Here is a 21,067-nt window from a genome sequence, read left to right as displayed (position 1 = left end):
TCCAGGCAGCAGGAAGATTCTGAGCTTTTAAGTAACTAAGAAAACCTCTATTTTATGAAAGTTCTGGAGCAAAAATTAAGAGGATTTAAAAATCCATAAATTTGTTTGAGGTGTTTTGTCATATTAAACAAATAGCAAATTTGAGTTTGAAATGTGAGGATATAAATAACCAATATTTTCATAGACAGTTTTCCTCTTTACTTGACATAATTACAAAAATCAATTAACTCTAGCCTCAGGATATTTGGCAAATGTGCACAAAAGAGAAATTAAATGTACAATTAATCAAAACTATTATATTTATGAAATTTTGAGGGACAGCAGAGAAGAAAGAGGAAAGCAAACAATTATTTATTGAAAACTCATTCTGGGACTTCCCTGGTGGTGCAGTGGTTAAGAATCCACCTGCCAAAGCAGGGGACATGAGTTCGACCCCTGGCCTGGGAAGATCCCACATGCAGCAGAGCAATGAAGCCCGTGCGTTGCAACTACTGAGCCTGCGCTCTAGAGCCCGCGAGCCACAACTGCTGAACCCGCGTGCCTAGAGCCCGTGCTCCACAAGAGAAGCCAATGCAATGAGAGGCCTGCGCACAGAGACCAAGAGTAGCCCATGCTCACCGCAACTACAGAAAGCCCTCACACAGCAACGAAGACCCAACGCAGCCCAAAAAAGAAAAAAAAAGAAAAAAGAAAACTCATTCTGTGCCAGTCTTGTTTTATTTTTTCCTATTTATCTTATTTATTTAATTTACTTTTCATTTGTCTCTTCAAGATAGGTGGTTATGTCTACATTTTATATATGAAAACACTAAGGTTGAGAATGTTGAAATAAACTTCCCAAGAGTGATTAAAAACCAAGGCAATGAAATATATGCACAGTAACAAGTTTTAGTACAGAGAGATTTAAACTTTGTAAATCTTAGAAGAATTGAGTTCCAACCTGAGTTTGGGGAGAGAAGGAGGGGATAGAAAGGAGAGAGAGTGAGGAAGAGCGGAGTGTGTAGTCTGAGGAATAGGGTTTGGATCTGGGCTAGACTGCTGGGCTCTATATTCTGGGAGAATTCCTAGAAGAGGGTATATATATGCTTCCTGTCCCTAGCAGCTTATGGGAATAGTTCCCCAACAATTGGGTTAGCTACCTCTCACATTATATTAGCAGGCTTCAAAGAAATTAATTACTCTATGGCAATATAGTAGAGCACAGGTAAAATGGACCTTATGCTCATGAAAACAATTATCCAGTTTTACATAACTGGGCTATTTCTATCTCTTGGCCAATAGCCTACATTAAAACTTCTTTGGTGATATGAATATAATTACTTTTTTTAGTAAAAATTATGCTTAATAGACTATTCAAAAATGCCTATCTATGCAGCATTCACCTCACTTAACCTCTTAATTTGCTCATCAGCAAAAGTAGGACTCTGGACTATAGACAATTTCTAATATTCCTCCCAACTATGAAAATCCATGATTATATATTTTCTACAGTGAGGATGACCTAAGGAACAGGGTCAGCCCAAGCCTAAAAATCGCCACTGATAAAGAAAGGAGGAAAGCTGCAGTCTTCTTTGGAGCACAGTTGGAAAAAGATGCTCTCAATTCCAGTTCCACATTTGGAAATCATAGAAACGAATAACCAGGGTACCAAAAGTGAAGAAAAGGAGATAAGGTTTATATGAATTACGCTATCAAGGGAAGAGCAAAAGTGTGAAGGTAAGAGGCCAATGCAGGGCATCACATGATCATTTCTTGAGGTAAAACCAGACTCCGGAACAGAGAGAAAGGAAAAGAAGGTTAAGAGAATCTAATAAATTTTATACCAAATTGAAGGGCACACTTCTGAGAGTGAAGGTTGTAGAGGATGACTCAATTGGATAAAACGGTAGTTATAGTGTAATTAACTTAAAATCACAAACCAATATTTTATGCTTATCCCCTCTAAGAAAAAAAATTAATATGCACCTTTGAAACTTTAACTGTTAAGGCTATCCTCCTCTTCTTTGGAGTATTTGCTACTCTATTATATATTTTCATAAAAAATAAAAATTGCCAAAAAACTTGTTTAGGTGATGATTTCTTCTTTTAGGATGCAAAAATGAAGCAAATTTAAATCTTTGTTGTAAACTCTCTTTATATTTCTGAGAACAATTCACTCCATGTCCTTTATTTAGTTCCAGAGACACAGCATCTGAGGTTAGTTGTGAATTTATGCAATTGCCAACATCCAATGAGTTTTGCTAGGAGCAGCAGTCAAACAGTAGATAGGGAGAATGGTTGCAGAAGAATAAAGGGAGCAATTACAGATACTAATGTCTGATATTTTAAAAATCAGTTAAATATGTTTGTCTGATCAAAGAGAACCTACACTTAGCTATTGTTCCTCTTTTCTGCTGGCTGTGAAGGAAAGTGCTCTAAGTAATTAAAAATAAAAACAAAACTTCAATCTATTTCTTTAAAGCATTTTTTCTTTCTTTTTTTTTTTTGTTTTTTGCGGTATGCAGGCTTCTCACTGTTGTGGCCTCTCCCGCTGCGGAGTACAGGCTCCGGACGCGCAGGCCCAGCGGCCATGGCTCACGGGCCCAGCCGCCCCGTGGCATGTGGGATCCTCCCAGACCAGGGCACGAACCTGCGTTCCCTGCATCGGCAAATGGACTCTCAACCACTGCGCCACCAGGGAAGCCGCCAATCTATTTCTTTAATCAGCATAAAAGACCTAGATAAGAGGAAGGAACAACCTGTTGCTAAGACAGAATCACTGCCTATTGAGGCTGGGCCAAAATACAAGCTAATCAAAAGTCTGCAGTTAGGGCACTGAAATGAGTGCAGCCTTGTCCCTGTTTGCCTCCAGTCGGCCTTAGTTTGTCCCTTTCACCCCAGCAGAAATCTTAATACTGCCATTTTCACTTTCAAAAGAGTCCCAGTTTGGATAATAGATTATAAGGTTACCCTATTCCAAAGGAAAGGGTGTGGCCAGGCAAGGCATAGCTAAATATCAGTGTCAGTGATACTAAATAACGTTCTATTTCATGTAATTTGAGAGTGAAGTATCATCTTTAAAGGAATACTTAACCTTAAATTCAGTCACTTTAATAAAGACTTTCAACTTTGATTTATATGTTGTAAAAAGGCATAGTTGTAAACCTGAATTAATATTTTAGGAACAGAGGATAAACAGGGAACCCCATCTGAAGTCAGGCATGGGATCCACTTTCTAAAGCTCAACCCAGACCCAGGACCCAGACTGTCAGTATAGTTAAATTGCAAGTTATATCTCCTGAAGTATGAACACTGACTATCTGCGTAGTCCACAAATCCATATTTTAAATGTTACAACTGCTTATCCTTATAACAGATGAAGTGGAGAGGAGGCAGGGGCAGGAAAACTTGAGACTTTCAAAGTCTCATCACTTATCCAAAGATTTCAGAGCTATGAAGTGGTAAAGTAACCAAGGCAAGATTTGAATATATAACTTGGACATCAAATCGAATGCTTCTATTTTTTGGTACTATACACTGCTCTGATTCTTTAAGAAAAAAAATTACCAATCATCACGATTTTTTACTAACTCAAATCATTCAGGTTATTCTTCAATGATTCTAAATTTCTCATCCCTTAACCTACTCGAAAACCAACAAGAGAGCCTGAGAGAAAGACTTGAGAAATGCCAGAAGCCTTCCTCCCCACTGGAGCACTCCACTTTCCCTCCTTGGTTCTCACACAAAGGATCAACTTAGTAAGAACAAAAAAGAGCAAGATGGCAAAATGAAGTTCCAATAATATCACACCTGAACTGTTTTGACTGGATTAAGAGTTGACAGTATATTATAAAAACAGGCTGAAAAGCTAGACTCTAAACAATAACACGAAGGCAGAAAGAAGACTGGCTTTTATCTGGATCTACTCCATTTCACTCTTCAGTTCAACCAGTGTTTTTACACACATGCAGACACACTGCTTCTTCTTTCACATTCTTCTGACTGCAGATCCATGTTTTCAAACATTTCTTATCTGAGAACACAGATCCTTAACCATGAAGCAGAGTCTTCTGAGACTCTTAGAAAACAAGGCCTGAAGTCCCAACGAGATCCCTTTAGTCCCATTTCAGGCTTAGTCCCATTTCAGGCTTTGCTTCACCATCCTAGGAGGACAATTTTCCTTCCCTTCAGCTAATTATGTTTGCAGATAATGTGTAACTAAAGAACACACAATTTTATGGAAATATTTTTACCCTTCCATGTAATTCTATTAATTTACATAAGGGGATTCTACTTGCAATATTCACTAGAAGAGCAATCATGCACAAGAAATTAAAATTATCATATTTTTATTTTACCTTTGATAACCTGCAATTTTGTCAAAGCTCACTCCATTTTAAAGTTGTTTTGATTGGAAATGGATATCAAATAAATTAACAGCACTAGTCTCTTAATATTAGTCCCAGACCCTGATTAAAAATATGTATGGTCAAAAAAAAAATTGGTCATATTAAGAAATGAGATTACAGATATACACTTTTAAAAGTCAGTAATAATACTGAAGTAACAATTCTGTACTGTTAAACAAGCACACACAGAAACCAAAAATCATAAGGCCCTTGCAGAACTACTATTTTCTGAATATAAGTAGCTGAAAAATATTTTAAATAATTCACATTTTAAATAGGAAATCACACTATGAGCATTGGATTGAGGGAAAAGTTAAAAAAGAATGACCAGAAAAACACTGCTATCGTTTTTAGATCAAAACAGCATTGATAGCACTATGGAGAATGACTTTTTTATTCTCCATTTGAGGCAGGAAGAGGGGTGGGGATTGGGAAGCTGCTGTCTGGGATGTAACACCTCACTATCATGTCAAAATAATTTTGAGTTCAATCCAAATTCAGTTTCTCTCATCTCTCTCAGTCTCCTATGTTGGTGAAGAGCATGCGCCTCTACTCAGTCACTTAAGATAGTACTCGAGAATGATGTTAGACTTTCTTCTTTTACTCCCACTTCTAAAGAATGGCCGAGTTGACAGAGGCAAACTCCTGGGTCTCCCCTCTAAGCAAATTTCCCTCTCCATTCCCACTTACAGTTGCTGGGCACAGCCCTGCACCAAAACACAACTGGAGTACTGCCAAGGTCTTCTCCGCTCTCCACCTACCACACTGCCACTATAAAGAGCTTGTAACACAAGGCCGGGCATCTCTTAGCCTAAATGATTTACAGAATTCTCGTGCACCTCCTAGGGATTTTCCTAACTTCTAACCTCCTCTGTTGCCATAGCCTCCACTGTTACAATGTTTCTTCCAAATAGAATTGCTTACCATTTCCCTCTTTTGCCAGACTATAACTCCATGGTTTTGGCAGCAGTGTGTTCCAGTCAGGTACTTCTTTCTCATGAAAGTGGTGAACAAACTTCATTCTTCTATGAGGGCCAAGGTATATGGTAGGATAACTTATACAGTCCACCTTTTTTTTCCACTCAAACTGAAAAGTCTTATATATATTAATGAACACTATATATGTATAGCCATGTGCTTCACAGTTTCTTTTTTAAAGTACAATATTCAAATTCTTCCTTGTGACCTATAACATAGCATCAGCTAGAAACCAACTGGGGACATACAATATAAATGCTCAGTACGCAATTTATATTGATACGAATGTCAATCCAACCGTTTTTACAAAATTACCTAAAGCGTTTAAGAAGTATGGCTGAATGAAATCCATACTGTCTTTAAAAAAAAAAAAAATTCACCACAGGCATGACCCTTGGAACTGAGCTAATCACAGGGGTCCTGGCTATCAGCAGCAATAGCCCTAAAGGGCACTCTTTTCCCAATAATAATAGTCTTCATCCTGCTCCCAGACTGTCAGAGTATTCTTCTTTGGTGGCCTGGAAGCTTCACTCCTCTTATAATCTCAGCAGCCAAAATCAAGTTCTAGCTTTAGAATCTGGGCAGTATTTTGAGAAAATGAAACTTCTTCTCAGCAAGCCTGTGCATATGAGCATTCAGGGGCTGATTTTCCGGTTTATGAATTATCTAAAACCCTTTGCTCTTTCCTTGCTTTTGGCCATTTCACTGCTCATTAGCATTGTCACTGAAGGATGGACAGGAAAAATAAAAGGAAAGAATCAGAGCAGCCAGTTTTGCTATGTATTAACCACTTATCAACCACAACAAGAACTCTTGTGGAGAAGAAGAAGTATTGGGCAGTTAGTTTTTGAACTGTTATTTTCAATTTCCAATGTTTGTCCTATTCTTAATACTTACATAATTAAAAGTTGGCATAAATATGTTTTCCCAACAATACATATTCCATGTGTAAAGTTAACTAATTTTATTTTTTCTGTGAGGCAATTTTCTTCTTTTGTTTGCTACAGTATAAAACTGTCATTTTCATTGATGTTTTATACATCTAGAAGAAAGTACAAATTAGTAATATGAGATAATAGTATACTTATAACTTCAAAACTAAGAGAAAAAATTAAATGTAATTTAATTTCTCCATACCCAAGAAACCAAGTTTAATGGGAAGATCTGATATGTGGCAGTAAATCTAGAAAGGATCTCATTAGTTTTATTAATTACAAGATAACTGGATCTTAAAGCCATCTCCTCTTTTACTTGACCTAATAGCGTAACTACTGACATCCATAGGAAAGAAAAAAAAAAGAGGAAAAGAGGTAAACGGCAGAGGCTTTCCCTTAGCTCTGACTATGGCATGACTGTATCGACTTTGTAGCCTATAGGCAAAACAAGGTTAATGATTAACCACCAGGAAGCTGAGCAAAGAGTTTTCTGTTATAAATCAAGACCTTCTGCAAGTGGTAATCTCCTTATCCCAATTATACTCTTTTTTCTGAAATATATGTTTGCTTTATGGCACCCTTAAGGGCACCATAAAGGTGGCATTTATTGAATTATCACATACTCCAGTGCCATAATAGACCACAGTCATCCAACTATGAGTCCTAAATTGCTCTACTTTCAGCTTCCTAATGTACAATATTATCTCAGAGAGCAGATATACTTAAAAATTCTTAAAGGATGGGAAACATGTCTTATATGAATACATATTGAACTGTGCACATATAGTAAGCACTGAATCAAAAAAATTCACATGGTTTTCACGTAACCTTAAAAATATTTTTTCTGCAAATAGAATATGAGGATGTAGATCATGGTTTCTCAGTTTGACAATAATGAATTATAAAAAATGTACAAAACCCACCATGACTACACCACCAGGAAACTGAAGAGTAGTCCCCTCAAGTCTGTGCATGAGCCACCTCCCACACTAAAGAGGTGTTAAAAAAATTTTTTAACGATTTTGTTAAGAAGAAATTTATAATGGTTTTCATAAAGGGCATGCCTCCTCTGGGCTATGCTGAGAGTTGCTGGTATTTCTAAAAAGAAAATTGACTAGTTTCCTGTTACCACCATTCAAAGAAGCAACAAGGAAGAAATATGGACTGAAGGGCAAGATAGTAATTGCCACTGCACCTCTAACACAATTTTATCTGTTGTCAGATTGCAGAAAGTATAGAAGGAAGAATCAGTCTTCCAGATTCTAATTCACCAGGAACTCCATGCAGCAGAACAACAGACCTGACTCTCTTGTTCCAGTTTAGCTCCAAAGGTATTACCTAGCCTTCAGTTTTTAAGATAATAAGCCTATCTAAAATGTGCTCCTCATGGGGCCTGTCATTTTAATGATATCAAGGTTAAGTATACTAAGCACTTCACCAATTTTAGTGGCCCATTCCAACTTAAATTTAGATTTAAATCTGCTAAGCATTTCCTTCAAACAATTGTATTTCGCCACCCAGGAAGTTATGAAGTAGCAAGTTTGAAATATCTTTTAATGTTATAGACTTCATTAATTATATTCTTCAGCTCCAGCCATAACACAGCATGCCTTCTTTATCAGTCATTGCTGTGCCCAAACCACAGGACTCCTATCCCCTCACTGTTAATGTATTCTATGTTTATACATCAATTAATAGATGTAACCAAGCAGAAACAACCATGTGATATTCATATTACATTGTTTCCATGAGACAAAATGTTTTTATGGAGGAGATAGTACTGGAAATGACAAAGAACACAGAAAAATATAATTCACCTGTTACTAGCATTCTTATTTTAATACAAATATTAATTACTTTAGCTGCAAAAGCAATACATAACAGTGTATTAATAGGAGACCAATAAAAGAACTGAGATTCATTTTCAGAAGGCTGAATTCTGAGGTTAGAAAATGTCAAACACTTTTTTTCCTAACTTTCAGCTGTGTCTAAAGATCTGTCAGCTATGGTATAGCACAAATAGAAGTGAAAGTTCCATAAAAGGAAATATTTAAATGTTACTGAAAATTAGTATCACATGAATTTATTTCATCTATTTAATTTCTATGTGGCAATATATACTGCCTTGTGAAAAACTATACTCTTTTAATTGTTCCAAAATGATTTTTAAGTAAATTAAATGCATAATAGAATTTAATTAGAGGAAACCTATACTCAATACAAATGTCTATTGTAACAAGATAATTCTATGCCATTTTAATGCCATTTACATAGGAATACTGTGTGTTCCTAAAATTAGCACATTACTAAAAGACTAAATGTTGATTCTATCTGTAATGGTATATCACTACTCCATAAGATATAATCCACTCATAATTTCAGGTAAGAAAATTTTACCTAAATTTGAGTGCTAATCTGGGAAACTAAATGAAACAAAACTGCAGAACAACTAACAGAGTCTGTTTCAGAGAGGACATATAAGCTTCTTTGGCTAATTCTACTGGCATTGGCCCAGTATCACTTGACCGGAGATTACAAAACAAAACAAAAACATCAACAGCCACCAAAAAACAAAAACAAAAACACAGTTCTATTTGAACAGTTGCCATCCAAACTCAGGAATCAAATAGGTTTGAATAAAAAAGAACATTTTCTTTTGAATCCTCTTATTGAAAATTTTCTTATGATTGAACCTTTAAAAAATTACTGTATATCCCAACTCCTACAATTAAAAACAAAACCCTCCCTTTACCTCATATTCCCACCCCACCATACCCATTTCTCCCTTAAAGCAAAACTCATAGAGTTCCTCAAGTCCCATTAAATCTTTGATTCCTTGCCAACCTGTATTTTGTCCCTTCAGTCTACTGAAAGCAATTCTGTCAAAGTCATTTTTGTCCTCAACATTTCTAAACCCAGTAGTCAAGTGTCAATTTTCATCCATATAATTTGATAGGGTGTCTGATTTCCCCCTTGAAATATTTTCCTCACTTGGCTTCCAGAACACCACACAGTCCTAGCTTGCTTTCTAACTCACAGGCCATGCATCTTTCTCTTCTCCTGGATCCTCTCCGTCTCCCTGACATCTACATTTTGCGATGCCTGTGGTATATAGTCTTGGACCTCTTCTCTTTGCACGGTTATTCCTTAAGTGTGCTATCCCTTCCCATTGCTTTAAAGATCATGTCTGTAATGATGAATTCTAAATGCAAAGCTTGAATTCTTAACTCCCCCCAAAATTCCAGACTAATGTAATCAATTGCCAGCTTAAATTCTCAAATTTGACGCCTAATAGGAATATCAAGTGTAATAAATGCAAATTTTGACTTTTATCTAAAACTTGATCACTGTCCCACATTCCCAATTTTAGTCCCCCACTTACTTAGGTAAAATACCTTGGAAGCTTCATTACTTCCTCTGGATTTCTCTCAGCAGAACATTCCATCGGAAAATCCTGTTTATCTTCAAAATACATCCACAATCTTACAGCTAGTTCAGCTACCAACTATTGGAATAGTCCAATTCACTACTATCAAACTGATCTTCATATTTCTACTCCAATCATTCCACCCAAGCAGAGGAGGTTATCTTTCTAAAACACAAAGCATTACGTATCGTGTTTGATCTCATTCCTCCAGTGGGCATCCTACATACCTAGATTAAATATCATACCATGACCTATAAGCCACTATAGGATCTTCCCTAGCTACCTCTCAGATCTTATTTCCTTCTACTTCCTGCTTTGGTCATTAAACTCCACATTTGCCCCACACTGACTCTTAAGATGTTCCTTAAATGAATTAAGTAGATTCCTTAGTGTCTTGTCCCATGGCCATTGCCTTTGCTATGCCCTCTGGCTGAAATCCTTTTTCATCAGATATCCACGTGGCCAATTTCCTTTTTTTTTTGAATCAAGTCTCTGTTCCAATGATCATGTCCTCAGAAGGTCTTACTAGATGACCCTACTCGAAATAGGGTGTCATTCCTTCATTTTTCTTCATAGCATTTATCAGTAACTGACATTACAACTTGTACTTTCTTCTTTATCTGGTTGCCACCCCCATGAGAATGTAATTCCTTAAAGACAAGGATATAGGTTACTTGTTCGACATTTTAATTCCAGGACCTAAAAACAGTAGTTCATAGAGAGTAGGTTCAGAATAAATGTCTGTTGAATGATAGAATATTCTCCCACTGAGCACACATACTACATACTGCTAATAATGCCTACCTTACCCTGTGGTTTCAGGGTAACTAGCTTCTAGAATTATGACTTTGATAATGAAGCAAACATCTTTTTAAGATTAGTTGGGAAAAATCAAGCACTCAGAGCAATAAAGTGAAATTATTCATTTTAAAAACATTACTTTGAATTATTTGGGGATGAAGAAAAAAGTTAAAGAACTGTTGTTTTAATAAAATAAATAACTTGATCTTTTTTCGTGTATAAAAATATCTGTTAATAAGGACCTTGACTACAGAGTGATTTAAAAATTTTTAACATACACAGGGGGGCCTTTTGGTATTTAGTTTCTTGTGCTTGCCTCTAGGCTTCCCTCTATTCACTCAAGAAAGCTTTCAGGGCTTCCCTCGTGGCGCAGTGGTTGAGAGTCCGCCTGCCGATGCAGGGGACACGGGTTCATGCCCCGGTCCGGGAAGATCCCACATGCCGCGGAGCGGCTGGGCCCGTGAGCCATGGCCGCTGAGCCTGCGCGTCCGGAGCCTGTGCTCCGCAATGGGAGAGGCCACAACAGTGAGAGGCCCGCGTACCGCCAAAAAAAAAAAAAAAGAAAGCTTTCAGTGGGTCATCCCAGCCTCAGCTTCACATTTGATAACCACTTGGTGAACAACAGCAGGGTAAAAGCCGGAATACCTGAAGAACACTGAAGAAACACTGGCTATTTCTTTTATATGCTACATTTTTGAGTGGTGCCAAAGGTATGCTAATATTCCTGGTGTGCTTGGAGTTGGTAAATTCTAAAGGCTCCTGTACTCCATGCTGGTTAGAACATAACACTACTCATTCCTCCAGTCAGCCTTAATGTACACTAGTATTGTGGGATACACTAGCACTGTATGTAACATCTTAGTATTAACGCTAGAGAAAACAAAAACAAAATGTAAAACAAAGAACAAACCCAGCTCTCTCTTCTGATGCTCAAGTTATCTAGAATAGCTGATGAACAAATATATTATGTATTAATTCTTGTTCACACCAAGAAAATCTTCATTCTAAGGGATCCTTAATTTGAATGATTAAGGTTTTATGCTCCATTTATTTCCCCTTGTATTTTTTTAATTCACTTTAAACCTAACTATTAAAAATAGCTATATGAACCACACTTGACTATATCTCCTCTCCCAATTCCTCAAACACAGGAATTTGTCTTCATTTTAGGTCATATAACTGTAGAGCCTAAATGAACATTAGTCTAAGTCTTATTTTCGGGTTGATAAAAATGAAGACTAAAGAAAATAAGTAACTTCCCAATATTGCTCAGTTAGCTATCTATAAAATTGGTAGTTAGCCCCAAACCCTCTAAATTCTAATCCAGAACATTTTTACTAAGACTTACATTCCAATTTTTCATTCATCTGAAATTTGTGTCCACATCCAAATGCTAAAATTCACCAATTTAAATGACCTAAATCCACAGATGTCCTCTTAATAACCAATCACAGAATTACATTAGTATGTCTCCCCTTACCCTTTTGACATCCATCTGATCACTTAATTTTACTCTGAATTTTTAACAGTACATTATTCCAACGAGTTTATTAATTAATACTGGCACAGGGCAAGGTCTACCATAACACGATAACTGGTTCATTCATTTAACCTAGTATTCCATTCTCTAATTTTGTGGCTTTGTCAATGTAAAAACTAATGTATCAGATTAAAGGTGACCTAACTTTCATCCTCCGTTAGTCTTATAATAGGATATGCTAGAAGGAAGATCTTGCCTCTTAAACAAATTAAATAAACAGGAAAATTACTACTTGATAAAAGACACTGGTTTTATATTAATGAAACTTAATATTTTCCAGGCTAAAATTATCTGAAAACATATATGATCCTTCACAAAAGTCAGTGGTTGACATTTTTTAAATATATTTATATTTGTGCCCATGTATTTTTTTCATAGCTCTGTGTATGTGTTTCATGTTACAAACATCAATCAGTTTGGGACCCTAAATATTCCATAGGTAAGCAGTTACTAATGTCTGTTTACACCAGCATTATTAAGCATATCTGAATACTATTTGTTGTCTTAAGACAACAAATTTGTTGTCTTAAGCTTAAGAGTATATTTCTGTTGTACTTTAAATTTGTGAAATATTTACATCACTAGATCTAGCAATCTATCTAAAGAACACAGAATGTTGATATGCCCTAGAATTAAATTCTTACAAGAGTCAGGGATATTTCTTTTGTTGTTGTTGTTATTTTTTGAATTTTTTTTATACAGCAGGTTCTTATTATCTATTTTATAAATATTAGTGTATATATGTCAATCCCAAACTCCCACAGGGATAATATTTCTTTTTCTGGTTTGAAAATAAAAACCACCTGTATCTTGGAGTATCACAATCCTCATTAAATGGCATTTTTTTTTTCTGAGAATTAAAAAAAATAGTTCATGGGATTTTCAAGTAGGACTACAAAGGAACAGCTCAGAATGCAGTGACACCTAATGGCAAATCTCTCTTTATAGGCCACAAATGTATTTTCTAATAAACATCATATTTTTAGTCAAACTAAGTATTGCTACTCACCAATATGTTATTATCTGAAATATCATGAAAATCCAATAGCAGTGCCAAAGACTTCACCTTTTAATACTAAAATAATATATGCAGGTGAAGGGATACTAACCTTTTGGATTAAAAGTGTGGTTTTAAAATTACAATATCTCTTTGAGATAAAATTACAGCATGATAAACTTAGCCTTGGAGATTAGAATTAAATATAATGCATCTCCCATTACTCATAACAACTTCAACTGGTTTCTATTGCTGGATAAGTTGAAAGTTAATGACCTTGATTTTTATTCATATTTGAATTAGAATTTACAGGAGGTATTTACTGGATGTACATTCCACTTGAAGTAGAAAGCAAAGTTCCTCAGTGTAATGGCTTATTAGTCATGTCACAGTTGATATTGTTGATTAATAACATTGTCTAACTTAATGCACATCTGAATTGCACTTCAAATAACTGTATTATTGATACAGAAAAACATACCTCATAAAATATACCCTCATTTTACATTTAGAAGCTACTTCTTAATACTTTCTAGAAGTTTACACTATATGTTATCCATAACTTTGGGAGCAAACAACTACTGTAAATAATAAAAGGATAACTTAAATCATTGAGATATCCCATACAGTGCAGGGTCCTTGATGACTCTTGAAGGCTATCATTAACCAATGCAAATCATGTAAAGAGTTGAAAAAGAAACAGTTTGACAGAAGACACAGTACAACTTCTAGAAATGCTTCTACATTCTGTATTTGATAAAATAGTCCTCAGTGTGTCAGTAATGAAAACTAATGCTTTAAATTTGTCATCTATTATTGTTTATAATGCGGTGACACATCTTATTCACCCACCAGTTTTGTACTTTAAACTTTCTCATAATGAAAATATTCTGTGAATTGTCTTAGGCTTCTCAAACATGTCATAGTTTATGATCTCAGAGGACAAAGTATCATTTGCTTATGAGAAAAAGATGAATAAGGGCTTCATTTCTATTTCCTGTTGGCATAAGGTATTTTACTATGACTGATAACAATAAAAACATGCTAGTGATTTTTATAGTATATGAATAAGTACACTTGAGTGTTCCCTTGCAGAGATATATAACTGAGGATAGCTCATTTCAATGAGCTGGTACAGGTACAGGTACCAGATATAGAAATGAGCACACATTAAACTGTTAAAACATGAGATCCTCCGTATTAGATATGAAGCAAAACACAAACTGTGCAGTTGACTGGAAATGCCACCTAATCCCTGCTTAATTAAAGCAGTGCTCTAAACTCCCGTTGTGTTTAGGGAGTAAAGAGTGTGGGACGACTGATGTATGAAGAAAATAGCAGTCAGCGTGGCTAATCTCAAAGACTTTGGAGCTTTCGAGCTACATAAATCAGAGTGACTTTTGAATAGCCTCATGAAACACAATATCATTACCATTCCACTCATGACTTTCTGGTTCTTCCTACAGCATGCAGATCATCAGGAAACTTCTAAGCAATCAAGTAATGGGGGTCTGATGAAATTAATCAATGCACAGGCTCAAAGTAGAAGCATAATTCAAAATTGCACAGTTTTTATATGTCAAAAGACCTTTACTTGGTGGAGGGGGGCAAAGAAGATCACAACTGAGGTGATTAATTTCTAAATACTGTGTGTATTGCACGTGTATTAAACAAGAATATGTAATTATCAAGTATCTTTAAAATATGATTTAACAGAAATTCAAAGTAATTACAATATTAGTGCATTTTTGACTGAAATAAATACATTTCCATTTCAGTCATTAGAGTTTAACCATTATATCTCATCATTGTAGTGAACTAATGTGCTCAAAAAATATATATATTAGAGTTTAAAATATGTAATTGACTTTATTAAAACTACCTGCATGAAATAAAAACAAAGAGAAAGAAAAGAATGGACAAAGTTTTCAAACATATAATTTGGTTCAATACCAAAAAGATTTGATATTTAAAGAACCTATTAGAGCAGTGTCTTTTCATCTTTCAAGCTCGCCTGAACTACATATGGCAGCTACTGTCTACCTGAACACATCATATGAGGCTGTGAAAACCTTTCATTTCCGCTTATCTCCTTACATCTATAGAGTTGAAATATTCACTTTCCCTCCAGTGTCATCACTTTCATCCCTTTAGTCCTGAAATAATACATTCACCACAAGCATACTTGTCACATTAGATACTTAAGTGAAGACTATCACCTCCTAAAGATAATTAATTCTCTTTTCCTATTCAACCAAGTAAGTAAACTGATCCAATGAATATTAACTGGTACTTTAAAATTTTAATATGGGCATTTGGTTTTCAATTTATTTTACTTTGGCCAGGGTGGGGATGGAAGGGAAAGGGGCTTTTAACCTCTGAAGTGCACATAAATTAGACTTGGTCATTTTTTTTTAATTTAATTTAGGAGGTTACATTTTTCAGTATATTATAAAAGATATGAAGCATTTGAAACAACCATCAATTTGCTAGCTTCATGGCAATATTAGGTAGTCTATAAAAGAAGTTAATGTTCTTGTCTAATGTACTAATTGCAGTCAAGTCAAATTAATTGTCTGAGAAGTAACTATTTCTTTCAGTAGTATATACATTTAATGCATACAATCAGCTTTCTAAAGAAATCTGTAATTTGTACACAGTAACTTTTGTGGGGGGGATCTGGTTATAAATAAGTAAGCTGTGTCACACTGACAGACAACAGAATGCCAAAGAAAAAAAAATACAAGTTGTGTTCTATTTTGAAACAAATTCCCAGACTGCATTGCAAAATAGTATTCATCTAGTAGAGGACAGCAAGAGCTGTAGGTGTTTGCAAATAATGTATTTATCGTTTAGACCACAGAATAAGCAATAAAATAAGCATTTATCCACAAGCCTCCCTCCTGAGCAATGATGAGCATAAGCCCTCATCATAACATTAATATAAAGGTACCATGGTAATATATATCTGCATTCCTGCTCCAGTCGTTTACAACTGGACATAAATGTACGTCCTTTCTTTAAGAGGAGCACACGTCATTTCTGAACTCTATCAGAACATTACTGAGACCCTCCATGAGACAATTTCTCCCTGAAAAGTTCTGAACCCACAGACACTGTTACCCCAGGCAAAACGTGACCTAGCAGACAAGCTATCTAGTGCTTAATTCACTAAACGCGTTAAGTGCAAGGTTTTCTGAATCCTGACCTCATCACCCCTTGCACAGAGATATATACGGTTCTATTGATATAAATGATAGAGAATGGCAGACGTGTTTACAAAGACAGCCTCTGAGACCAAGAGAGGGAGCCCCCTGGAGCTGAGGGGCTGGCCGCTGTGGACTCGCACACCAGACACAAGCCTTTAGCTCAGGCAGGCACAAAGGCACAACCTCCACCTGCAGCAGGTTCCCCTTCCAGGACGCGCGCGTGTGTGTATGTGTGTGTGTGTGTGTGTGTGTGTGTGTGTTGCGCGGGGGAGGGGCAGGGGGCGGAAAGGGGAGATGCTGCGACCCATCTGTCGCCTCAATTTGCAGAGCATCAAGCCGTGTGGACACATAAAGTCCTGCGCCCGGAAAAATTCCCCAAGGGGGGCCTCTCCTCAGCGCAGTAACTGAACCCCGCTGGCCCGCGGACGCGAATTTCCGAAAAGGAAATCGTCGCATTAACGCAGAAAAGGCTGCAAGAGCCGGTCTCGGTTCAGCTCTCACGGATTAGCAAGTGAGAAGAGTTGGAGCCTGAAGCCGCGAGCGCTGTGCATGATAATGACGTGCAGCCCGCGCCCGCCGCGGCCAGACGCGGCCCGTCTGGGTGCCAATAGGTAGGGCCACGAGTATCTCCAAGGCGGCTCGGCGTCCTTCCCGGACTCAGGCCGCCCGTAGCCCAAGCGCCTTTGCTCTCGGCCTTGAGCTGCAACTCAGAGTTGACGGCGAGGCGAGGCGAGGCGGCTGTTCGCCAGGCAGCCCACGAGGGCGGCGCGCGCGCATGTGCTCCCGCGTTTCCCGAGCGCCCGGGGCCAGTCTCGCCGCCGCGCCAGGCCCGGGGAGCGCGAGCGAGGCAGCGAGGTGCGCGGCTCCCAGTAGCGAGCACCGCGCAGCCGAGAGGACAGGAAGCGGAGACGGAGGCTGGGGGCTCAGCCAGCAGCCCGTCACCGTCGCACGCGCTGCGGCGAGCGCGGCCCGCTCACGTTGCAAAACCACCTGTTCGATCCGAAGGGCGCTCTCCCCCACCCCCACCTCGCACCTCAGCCCTTTTCGCCTCACAGGTGACACCTCAGTTCCTCCAAAAGGTACTTTTTTTTTTTTTTAATGGAGCAAATGTATATCCGGGAAAGAACATGGAAGGTAGAGTCGATGAAACTTCTTTTCCTCACACACCAGAAGCCCCCCGCGCTCCCCGGCACGCACGCACGCTGAGGTAGATTCGAGACCCCCAAAGCATCCAGCCCACACTCCCCGATACACCGCGAAACAACAGCACCAGGCAAGGTTCGAGCATCCGCATCCTCTCAGAAAGCTGCCCAAGTGTGAGGGAAGGTAGCGGGAAGGGGCAAGGAACCGAAGCCAGCGGCAACGAGCCACACTGAGGGCGGAGAGGGGGAAGGAGAGGGGGAAGCAAAGGGGAAACATCTGCGAGCCGAAACGGTAAAAGTACCCACGGGCAGCGCCAGCCCTTTCTTACCGATGTGAATGATGGAATCCGCTCTCGCCGAGTCCCAGGTTCGAGACCACCAGAAGGACAAAACCAAGAGCAAGGGGAAAACTTCCATCTCCGCCTATGTTGCTTGTCTTTGAGGATGGATTTTCTTTCAATATTAAAAAAAAAAAGTCCAAAGAGTTTGAGGTCACGATAGTTTAGCACAGCTTTTTCTTTTTCTTTTTTTTTCCCTTTTGTCCCCCTCAATTCCTGTTACCAGACCAAAGCTTTTATAATCGTCGCTGAGGAAGGCAGAGCGAATAAGAGAGCCCAGCCTGAGGAAACCTCCTTAGCAAAGCCGTGTCACTTGGAGGGGAATTTTGGCATCGCCAGAGTTGTTTGCAGTTTGGCTTTTCAAAAATATATCCAGCCTCGCTGCTCTCGGGCAGGGAGAGAGGCTGGAGCTCAGACCATCCCCATCCGTGCGCCGGGGCCGTGGGTCTCCGGTCCCAGCTCCGCCGCAACTTCCAACATACCAACCCCCTCCTCCCCGCTCACGCCGGATGTTCCCCTCCCCCTCCCCCCAGCGAAAAAGCCCCCTCCCCCCTCCCGCCCCAACGGCCCGCAGAGAATCACTTGTCTTCGCTGCCAAAATAAAATCTAAGTGGAAAGGAAAGATTAGGAGATTCCGAGCGGAACAGCCAGATTCCAGCAGGGAGGGGAAAAAGCCCTCTCCAAGGGGTGGTAAAAGTGAACTTCAAGGTAATGCAGATAGTAATGCAGATAAATTCCCCTTCTGCGCGAGGCGGGAGCGGAGTTCGTCAAGGCGGGCCCGGAGAGCCGGTTCGCTCGGGCGCGGTGGCGGGGGAGTTGCGCCGGGCGCGAGCTGCGGGGCTGGGCCGGAGGAGGGAAGCCACCGCGGGCCGCAGGATGCTTTTGGAGCGATTCGCCTGGCGGGATGCAGGAAGCGAGCAAGGAGCGAGCCTGGCAGCTTCAGCACTAGACCCACGTTGCCTAGAAATGGATCACCTAGGAGAATGAGCGAGCCCGCGAGAGAGCGGTGCTGTCAGGCGGAGAGAGGGGGAAACCGAGAGAGGAAGAGCTTCTCTCTAATAACCACCTCCTCCCCCTATCTGCAATACAAGGGAGAAACAAAATAGTGCTCTCATTTCCCCTGGAATCTTCAACCGGGACTGAGAAAAAGCCAGGACTCAAAAGACATTGACGCCTTTTTTTTTTTTTAACGAGGTTAAAGGCAACCTAAAAAAGCCACCCCAATTATTAAACCTTGCTATTGCTATTCTCCAACAGGTATCAGACTTTTTCTAGTCTTTGCCTGGAATTAGTCACATTGCTTAAAAACAAATTAGGGACACCTGGTCACTAAGGGAAAAGAGACCTAGAAAGCTTTTAATGAGATTTCAATTATAAAGTTATAAAAAGGAGAGGACGTGCTAATTACCTTTTATACAGTGATTTTTTTTTCTGTCTCCAGTGTATTTTTTAGGTAATCAGGAGAGAGTAAGGATAAAGGAGATCTTGAAATTTTAAACATGTAATAATTAAATGAAACAGAAACGCATGCTTCAGTGAAACATTTGATAAAAACGTTACATTGACCAGCTTGTCCACAGACCTGTGTATATAAATGCAGAATGAGGAAGTTGGTTGCTTCTCCATGGAAAGAGCTGAGAAAGTACTGAATGACAGCCTCCCAATACCAGAATGAAAGGATTTTCTGCAAGCATACACCTTAAAAGAAAATCCTTAGGACTGTGGCTTCCTTTCTTCTCATGGTTAACTTACATCCAGTCTGGCCTCATTTCAGAATGGAGATTTGTTAACACAACCAAGTGAGTAGCGCAGTCCAGGTATAAATGGGCCCAATATTATTTCAATTATAATTGGAATCTTTGGGGAATGTTGCCACGTGGCATGTATGGATGTCAAACTCCTCAACCTTTCAGAGCCCTCCCTTATCTCCAAATATGGCACACCTCTTTTCTTCTTACACTCTCACCTGAGCCCTTCTCTCTAGTCTGGTAATTAGGCTATTATTTCTCCAAACATAATTGTATATCACTTCTGTGAAATGGCTTCTTTCATTCACCTTGTGTATTTTTTCCCTGAACATTCTAGAAAATGCTATGCTGCCATATTGTTACTTAGGTTAATCTGTTGGAAGGCATCTATTCATCCTCCCAACCACTCTCCTCAGGCACTTCAAGGCTTAGTTCACATTTTGCCCATGATGTCATATCCAATCCTTTAATATGGAATCATATGGAATAAATCCATCTTCCTTCTGTGTTCTCATAGCGCACTCTACCTTTGATTTAGAGTCAGACAGGATGACTTCTGAACTAGACCACTGATGCCTTGAGGGTGAGGACCATAGCTTATTCATATTTTATTCACTGCATCATTTTACATAGAGCCCCTTGGTTGACTTGAAATTAATTCATCACTTCCTTCTGAATTTGGCATAAATCAGTGCTTCCAAAAAGCCATCACTGATTAATTCCTCTCAATTTTCATCATTCCTTTATTTTTTTCCCATTAGTACATGTTGATTCAATATTGATTTTATTGATGTTGTTGATATCATTTTACTTCTTCAAGGGTTCTGTGTCGATTTCATGGATCATATTTTGTTGTTACAGATAATGAAGTCTTTGAAAAAAACAGATTTATCTCCCCCATAGCTTGCTTCTATTACATTATTCACAAGGGTATTTTAAAAATTGATGAGTCACTATATGCTCAATCAAGAAAAAACTTGTGCAGTAACCATTAACATGGAAAGAACACTAATATCTTAGAATCAGAGAATGGGAAGGAACTTCAGAACATTAGCTAGCCCAGTCCTTGCTTAATAAATGTCATTGCTGGGGATAGCTAAATTTAGACAATTCATACTATCTTCTCTCTTGGAAATTTGTTCTAGTGTATTATAAACAAAACGTTTTCATTATTCTAAAATCGTCCAAATAATTTCTATGTCCAATGAGTTATAATTAATGGTTTTTGTATGGAATATAAGTTTAAAAACATTTTAAATTTTTGTGTAAACTATATTTTCTATTTTAGAAAATTGCATATTGTGATATAATAGTTAGACTTTTAATGTGTAAGTTAGACGTTACATTCCAGAAGAAAAAAAAAAAACAAATTCACTGGCTATACTTTTATATAGGCTTTTTGTTGTTGTTGTTGTTGTTGTTGTTGTTTGTTTTGCGGTACACGGGCCTCTCACTGTTGTGGCCTCTCCCGTTGCGGAGCACAGGCTCCGGACGCGCAGGCTCAGCGGCCATGGCTCACGGGCCCAGCAGCTCCGCGGCATGTGGGATCTTCCCGGACCGGGGC

At 38.6% G+C, this 21,067-nt stretch overlaps 1 protein-coding gene across 2 annotated transcripts in view; it reads right to left on the bottom strand.

The window, feature by feature from the left end:
- GRID2 (glutamate ionotropic receptor delta type subunit 2) overlaps nucleotides 1-17,834 on the bottom strand; it is a 1,351,788-nt gene extending 1,333,954 nt beyond the window's left edge. For both annotated transcript variants that reach the window (XM_060094744.1, XM_060094753.1), the window contains exon 1: nucleotides 17,747-17,834. In XM_060094744.1, coding sequence (XP_059950727.1) covers nucleotides 17,747-17,834 — 88 coding nt within the window. The remainder of the gene's footprint in view (nucleotides 1-17,746) is intronic.
- Nucleotides 17,835-21,067: the final 3,233 nt, after the last annotated feature.

Source organism: Mesoplodon densirostris, chromosome 1 (genome assembly GCF_025265405.1).
Source record: "Mesoplodon densirostris isolate mMesDen1 chromosome 1, mMesDen1 primary haplotype, whole genome shotgun sequence".
Taxonomy (NCBI): domain Eukaryota; kingdom Metazoa; phylum Chordata; class Mammalia; order Artiodactyla; family Ziphiidae; genus Mesoplodon; species Mesoplodon densirostris.
Note: the sequence above shows the minus strand (reverse complement) of the source record. Positions and strands in the feature narration are given on the sequence as shown.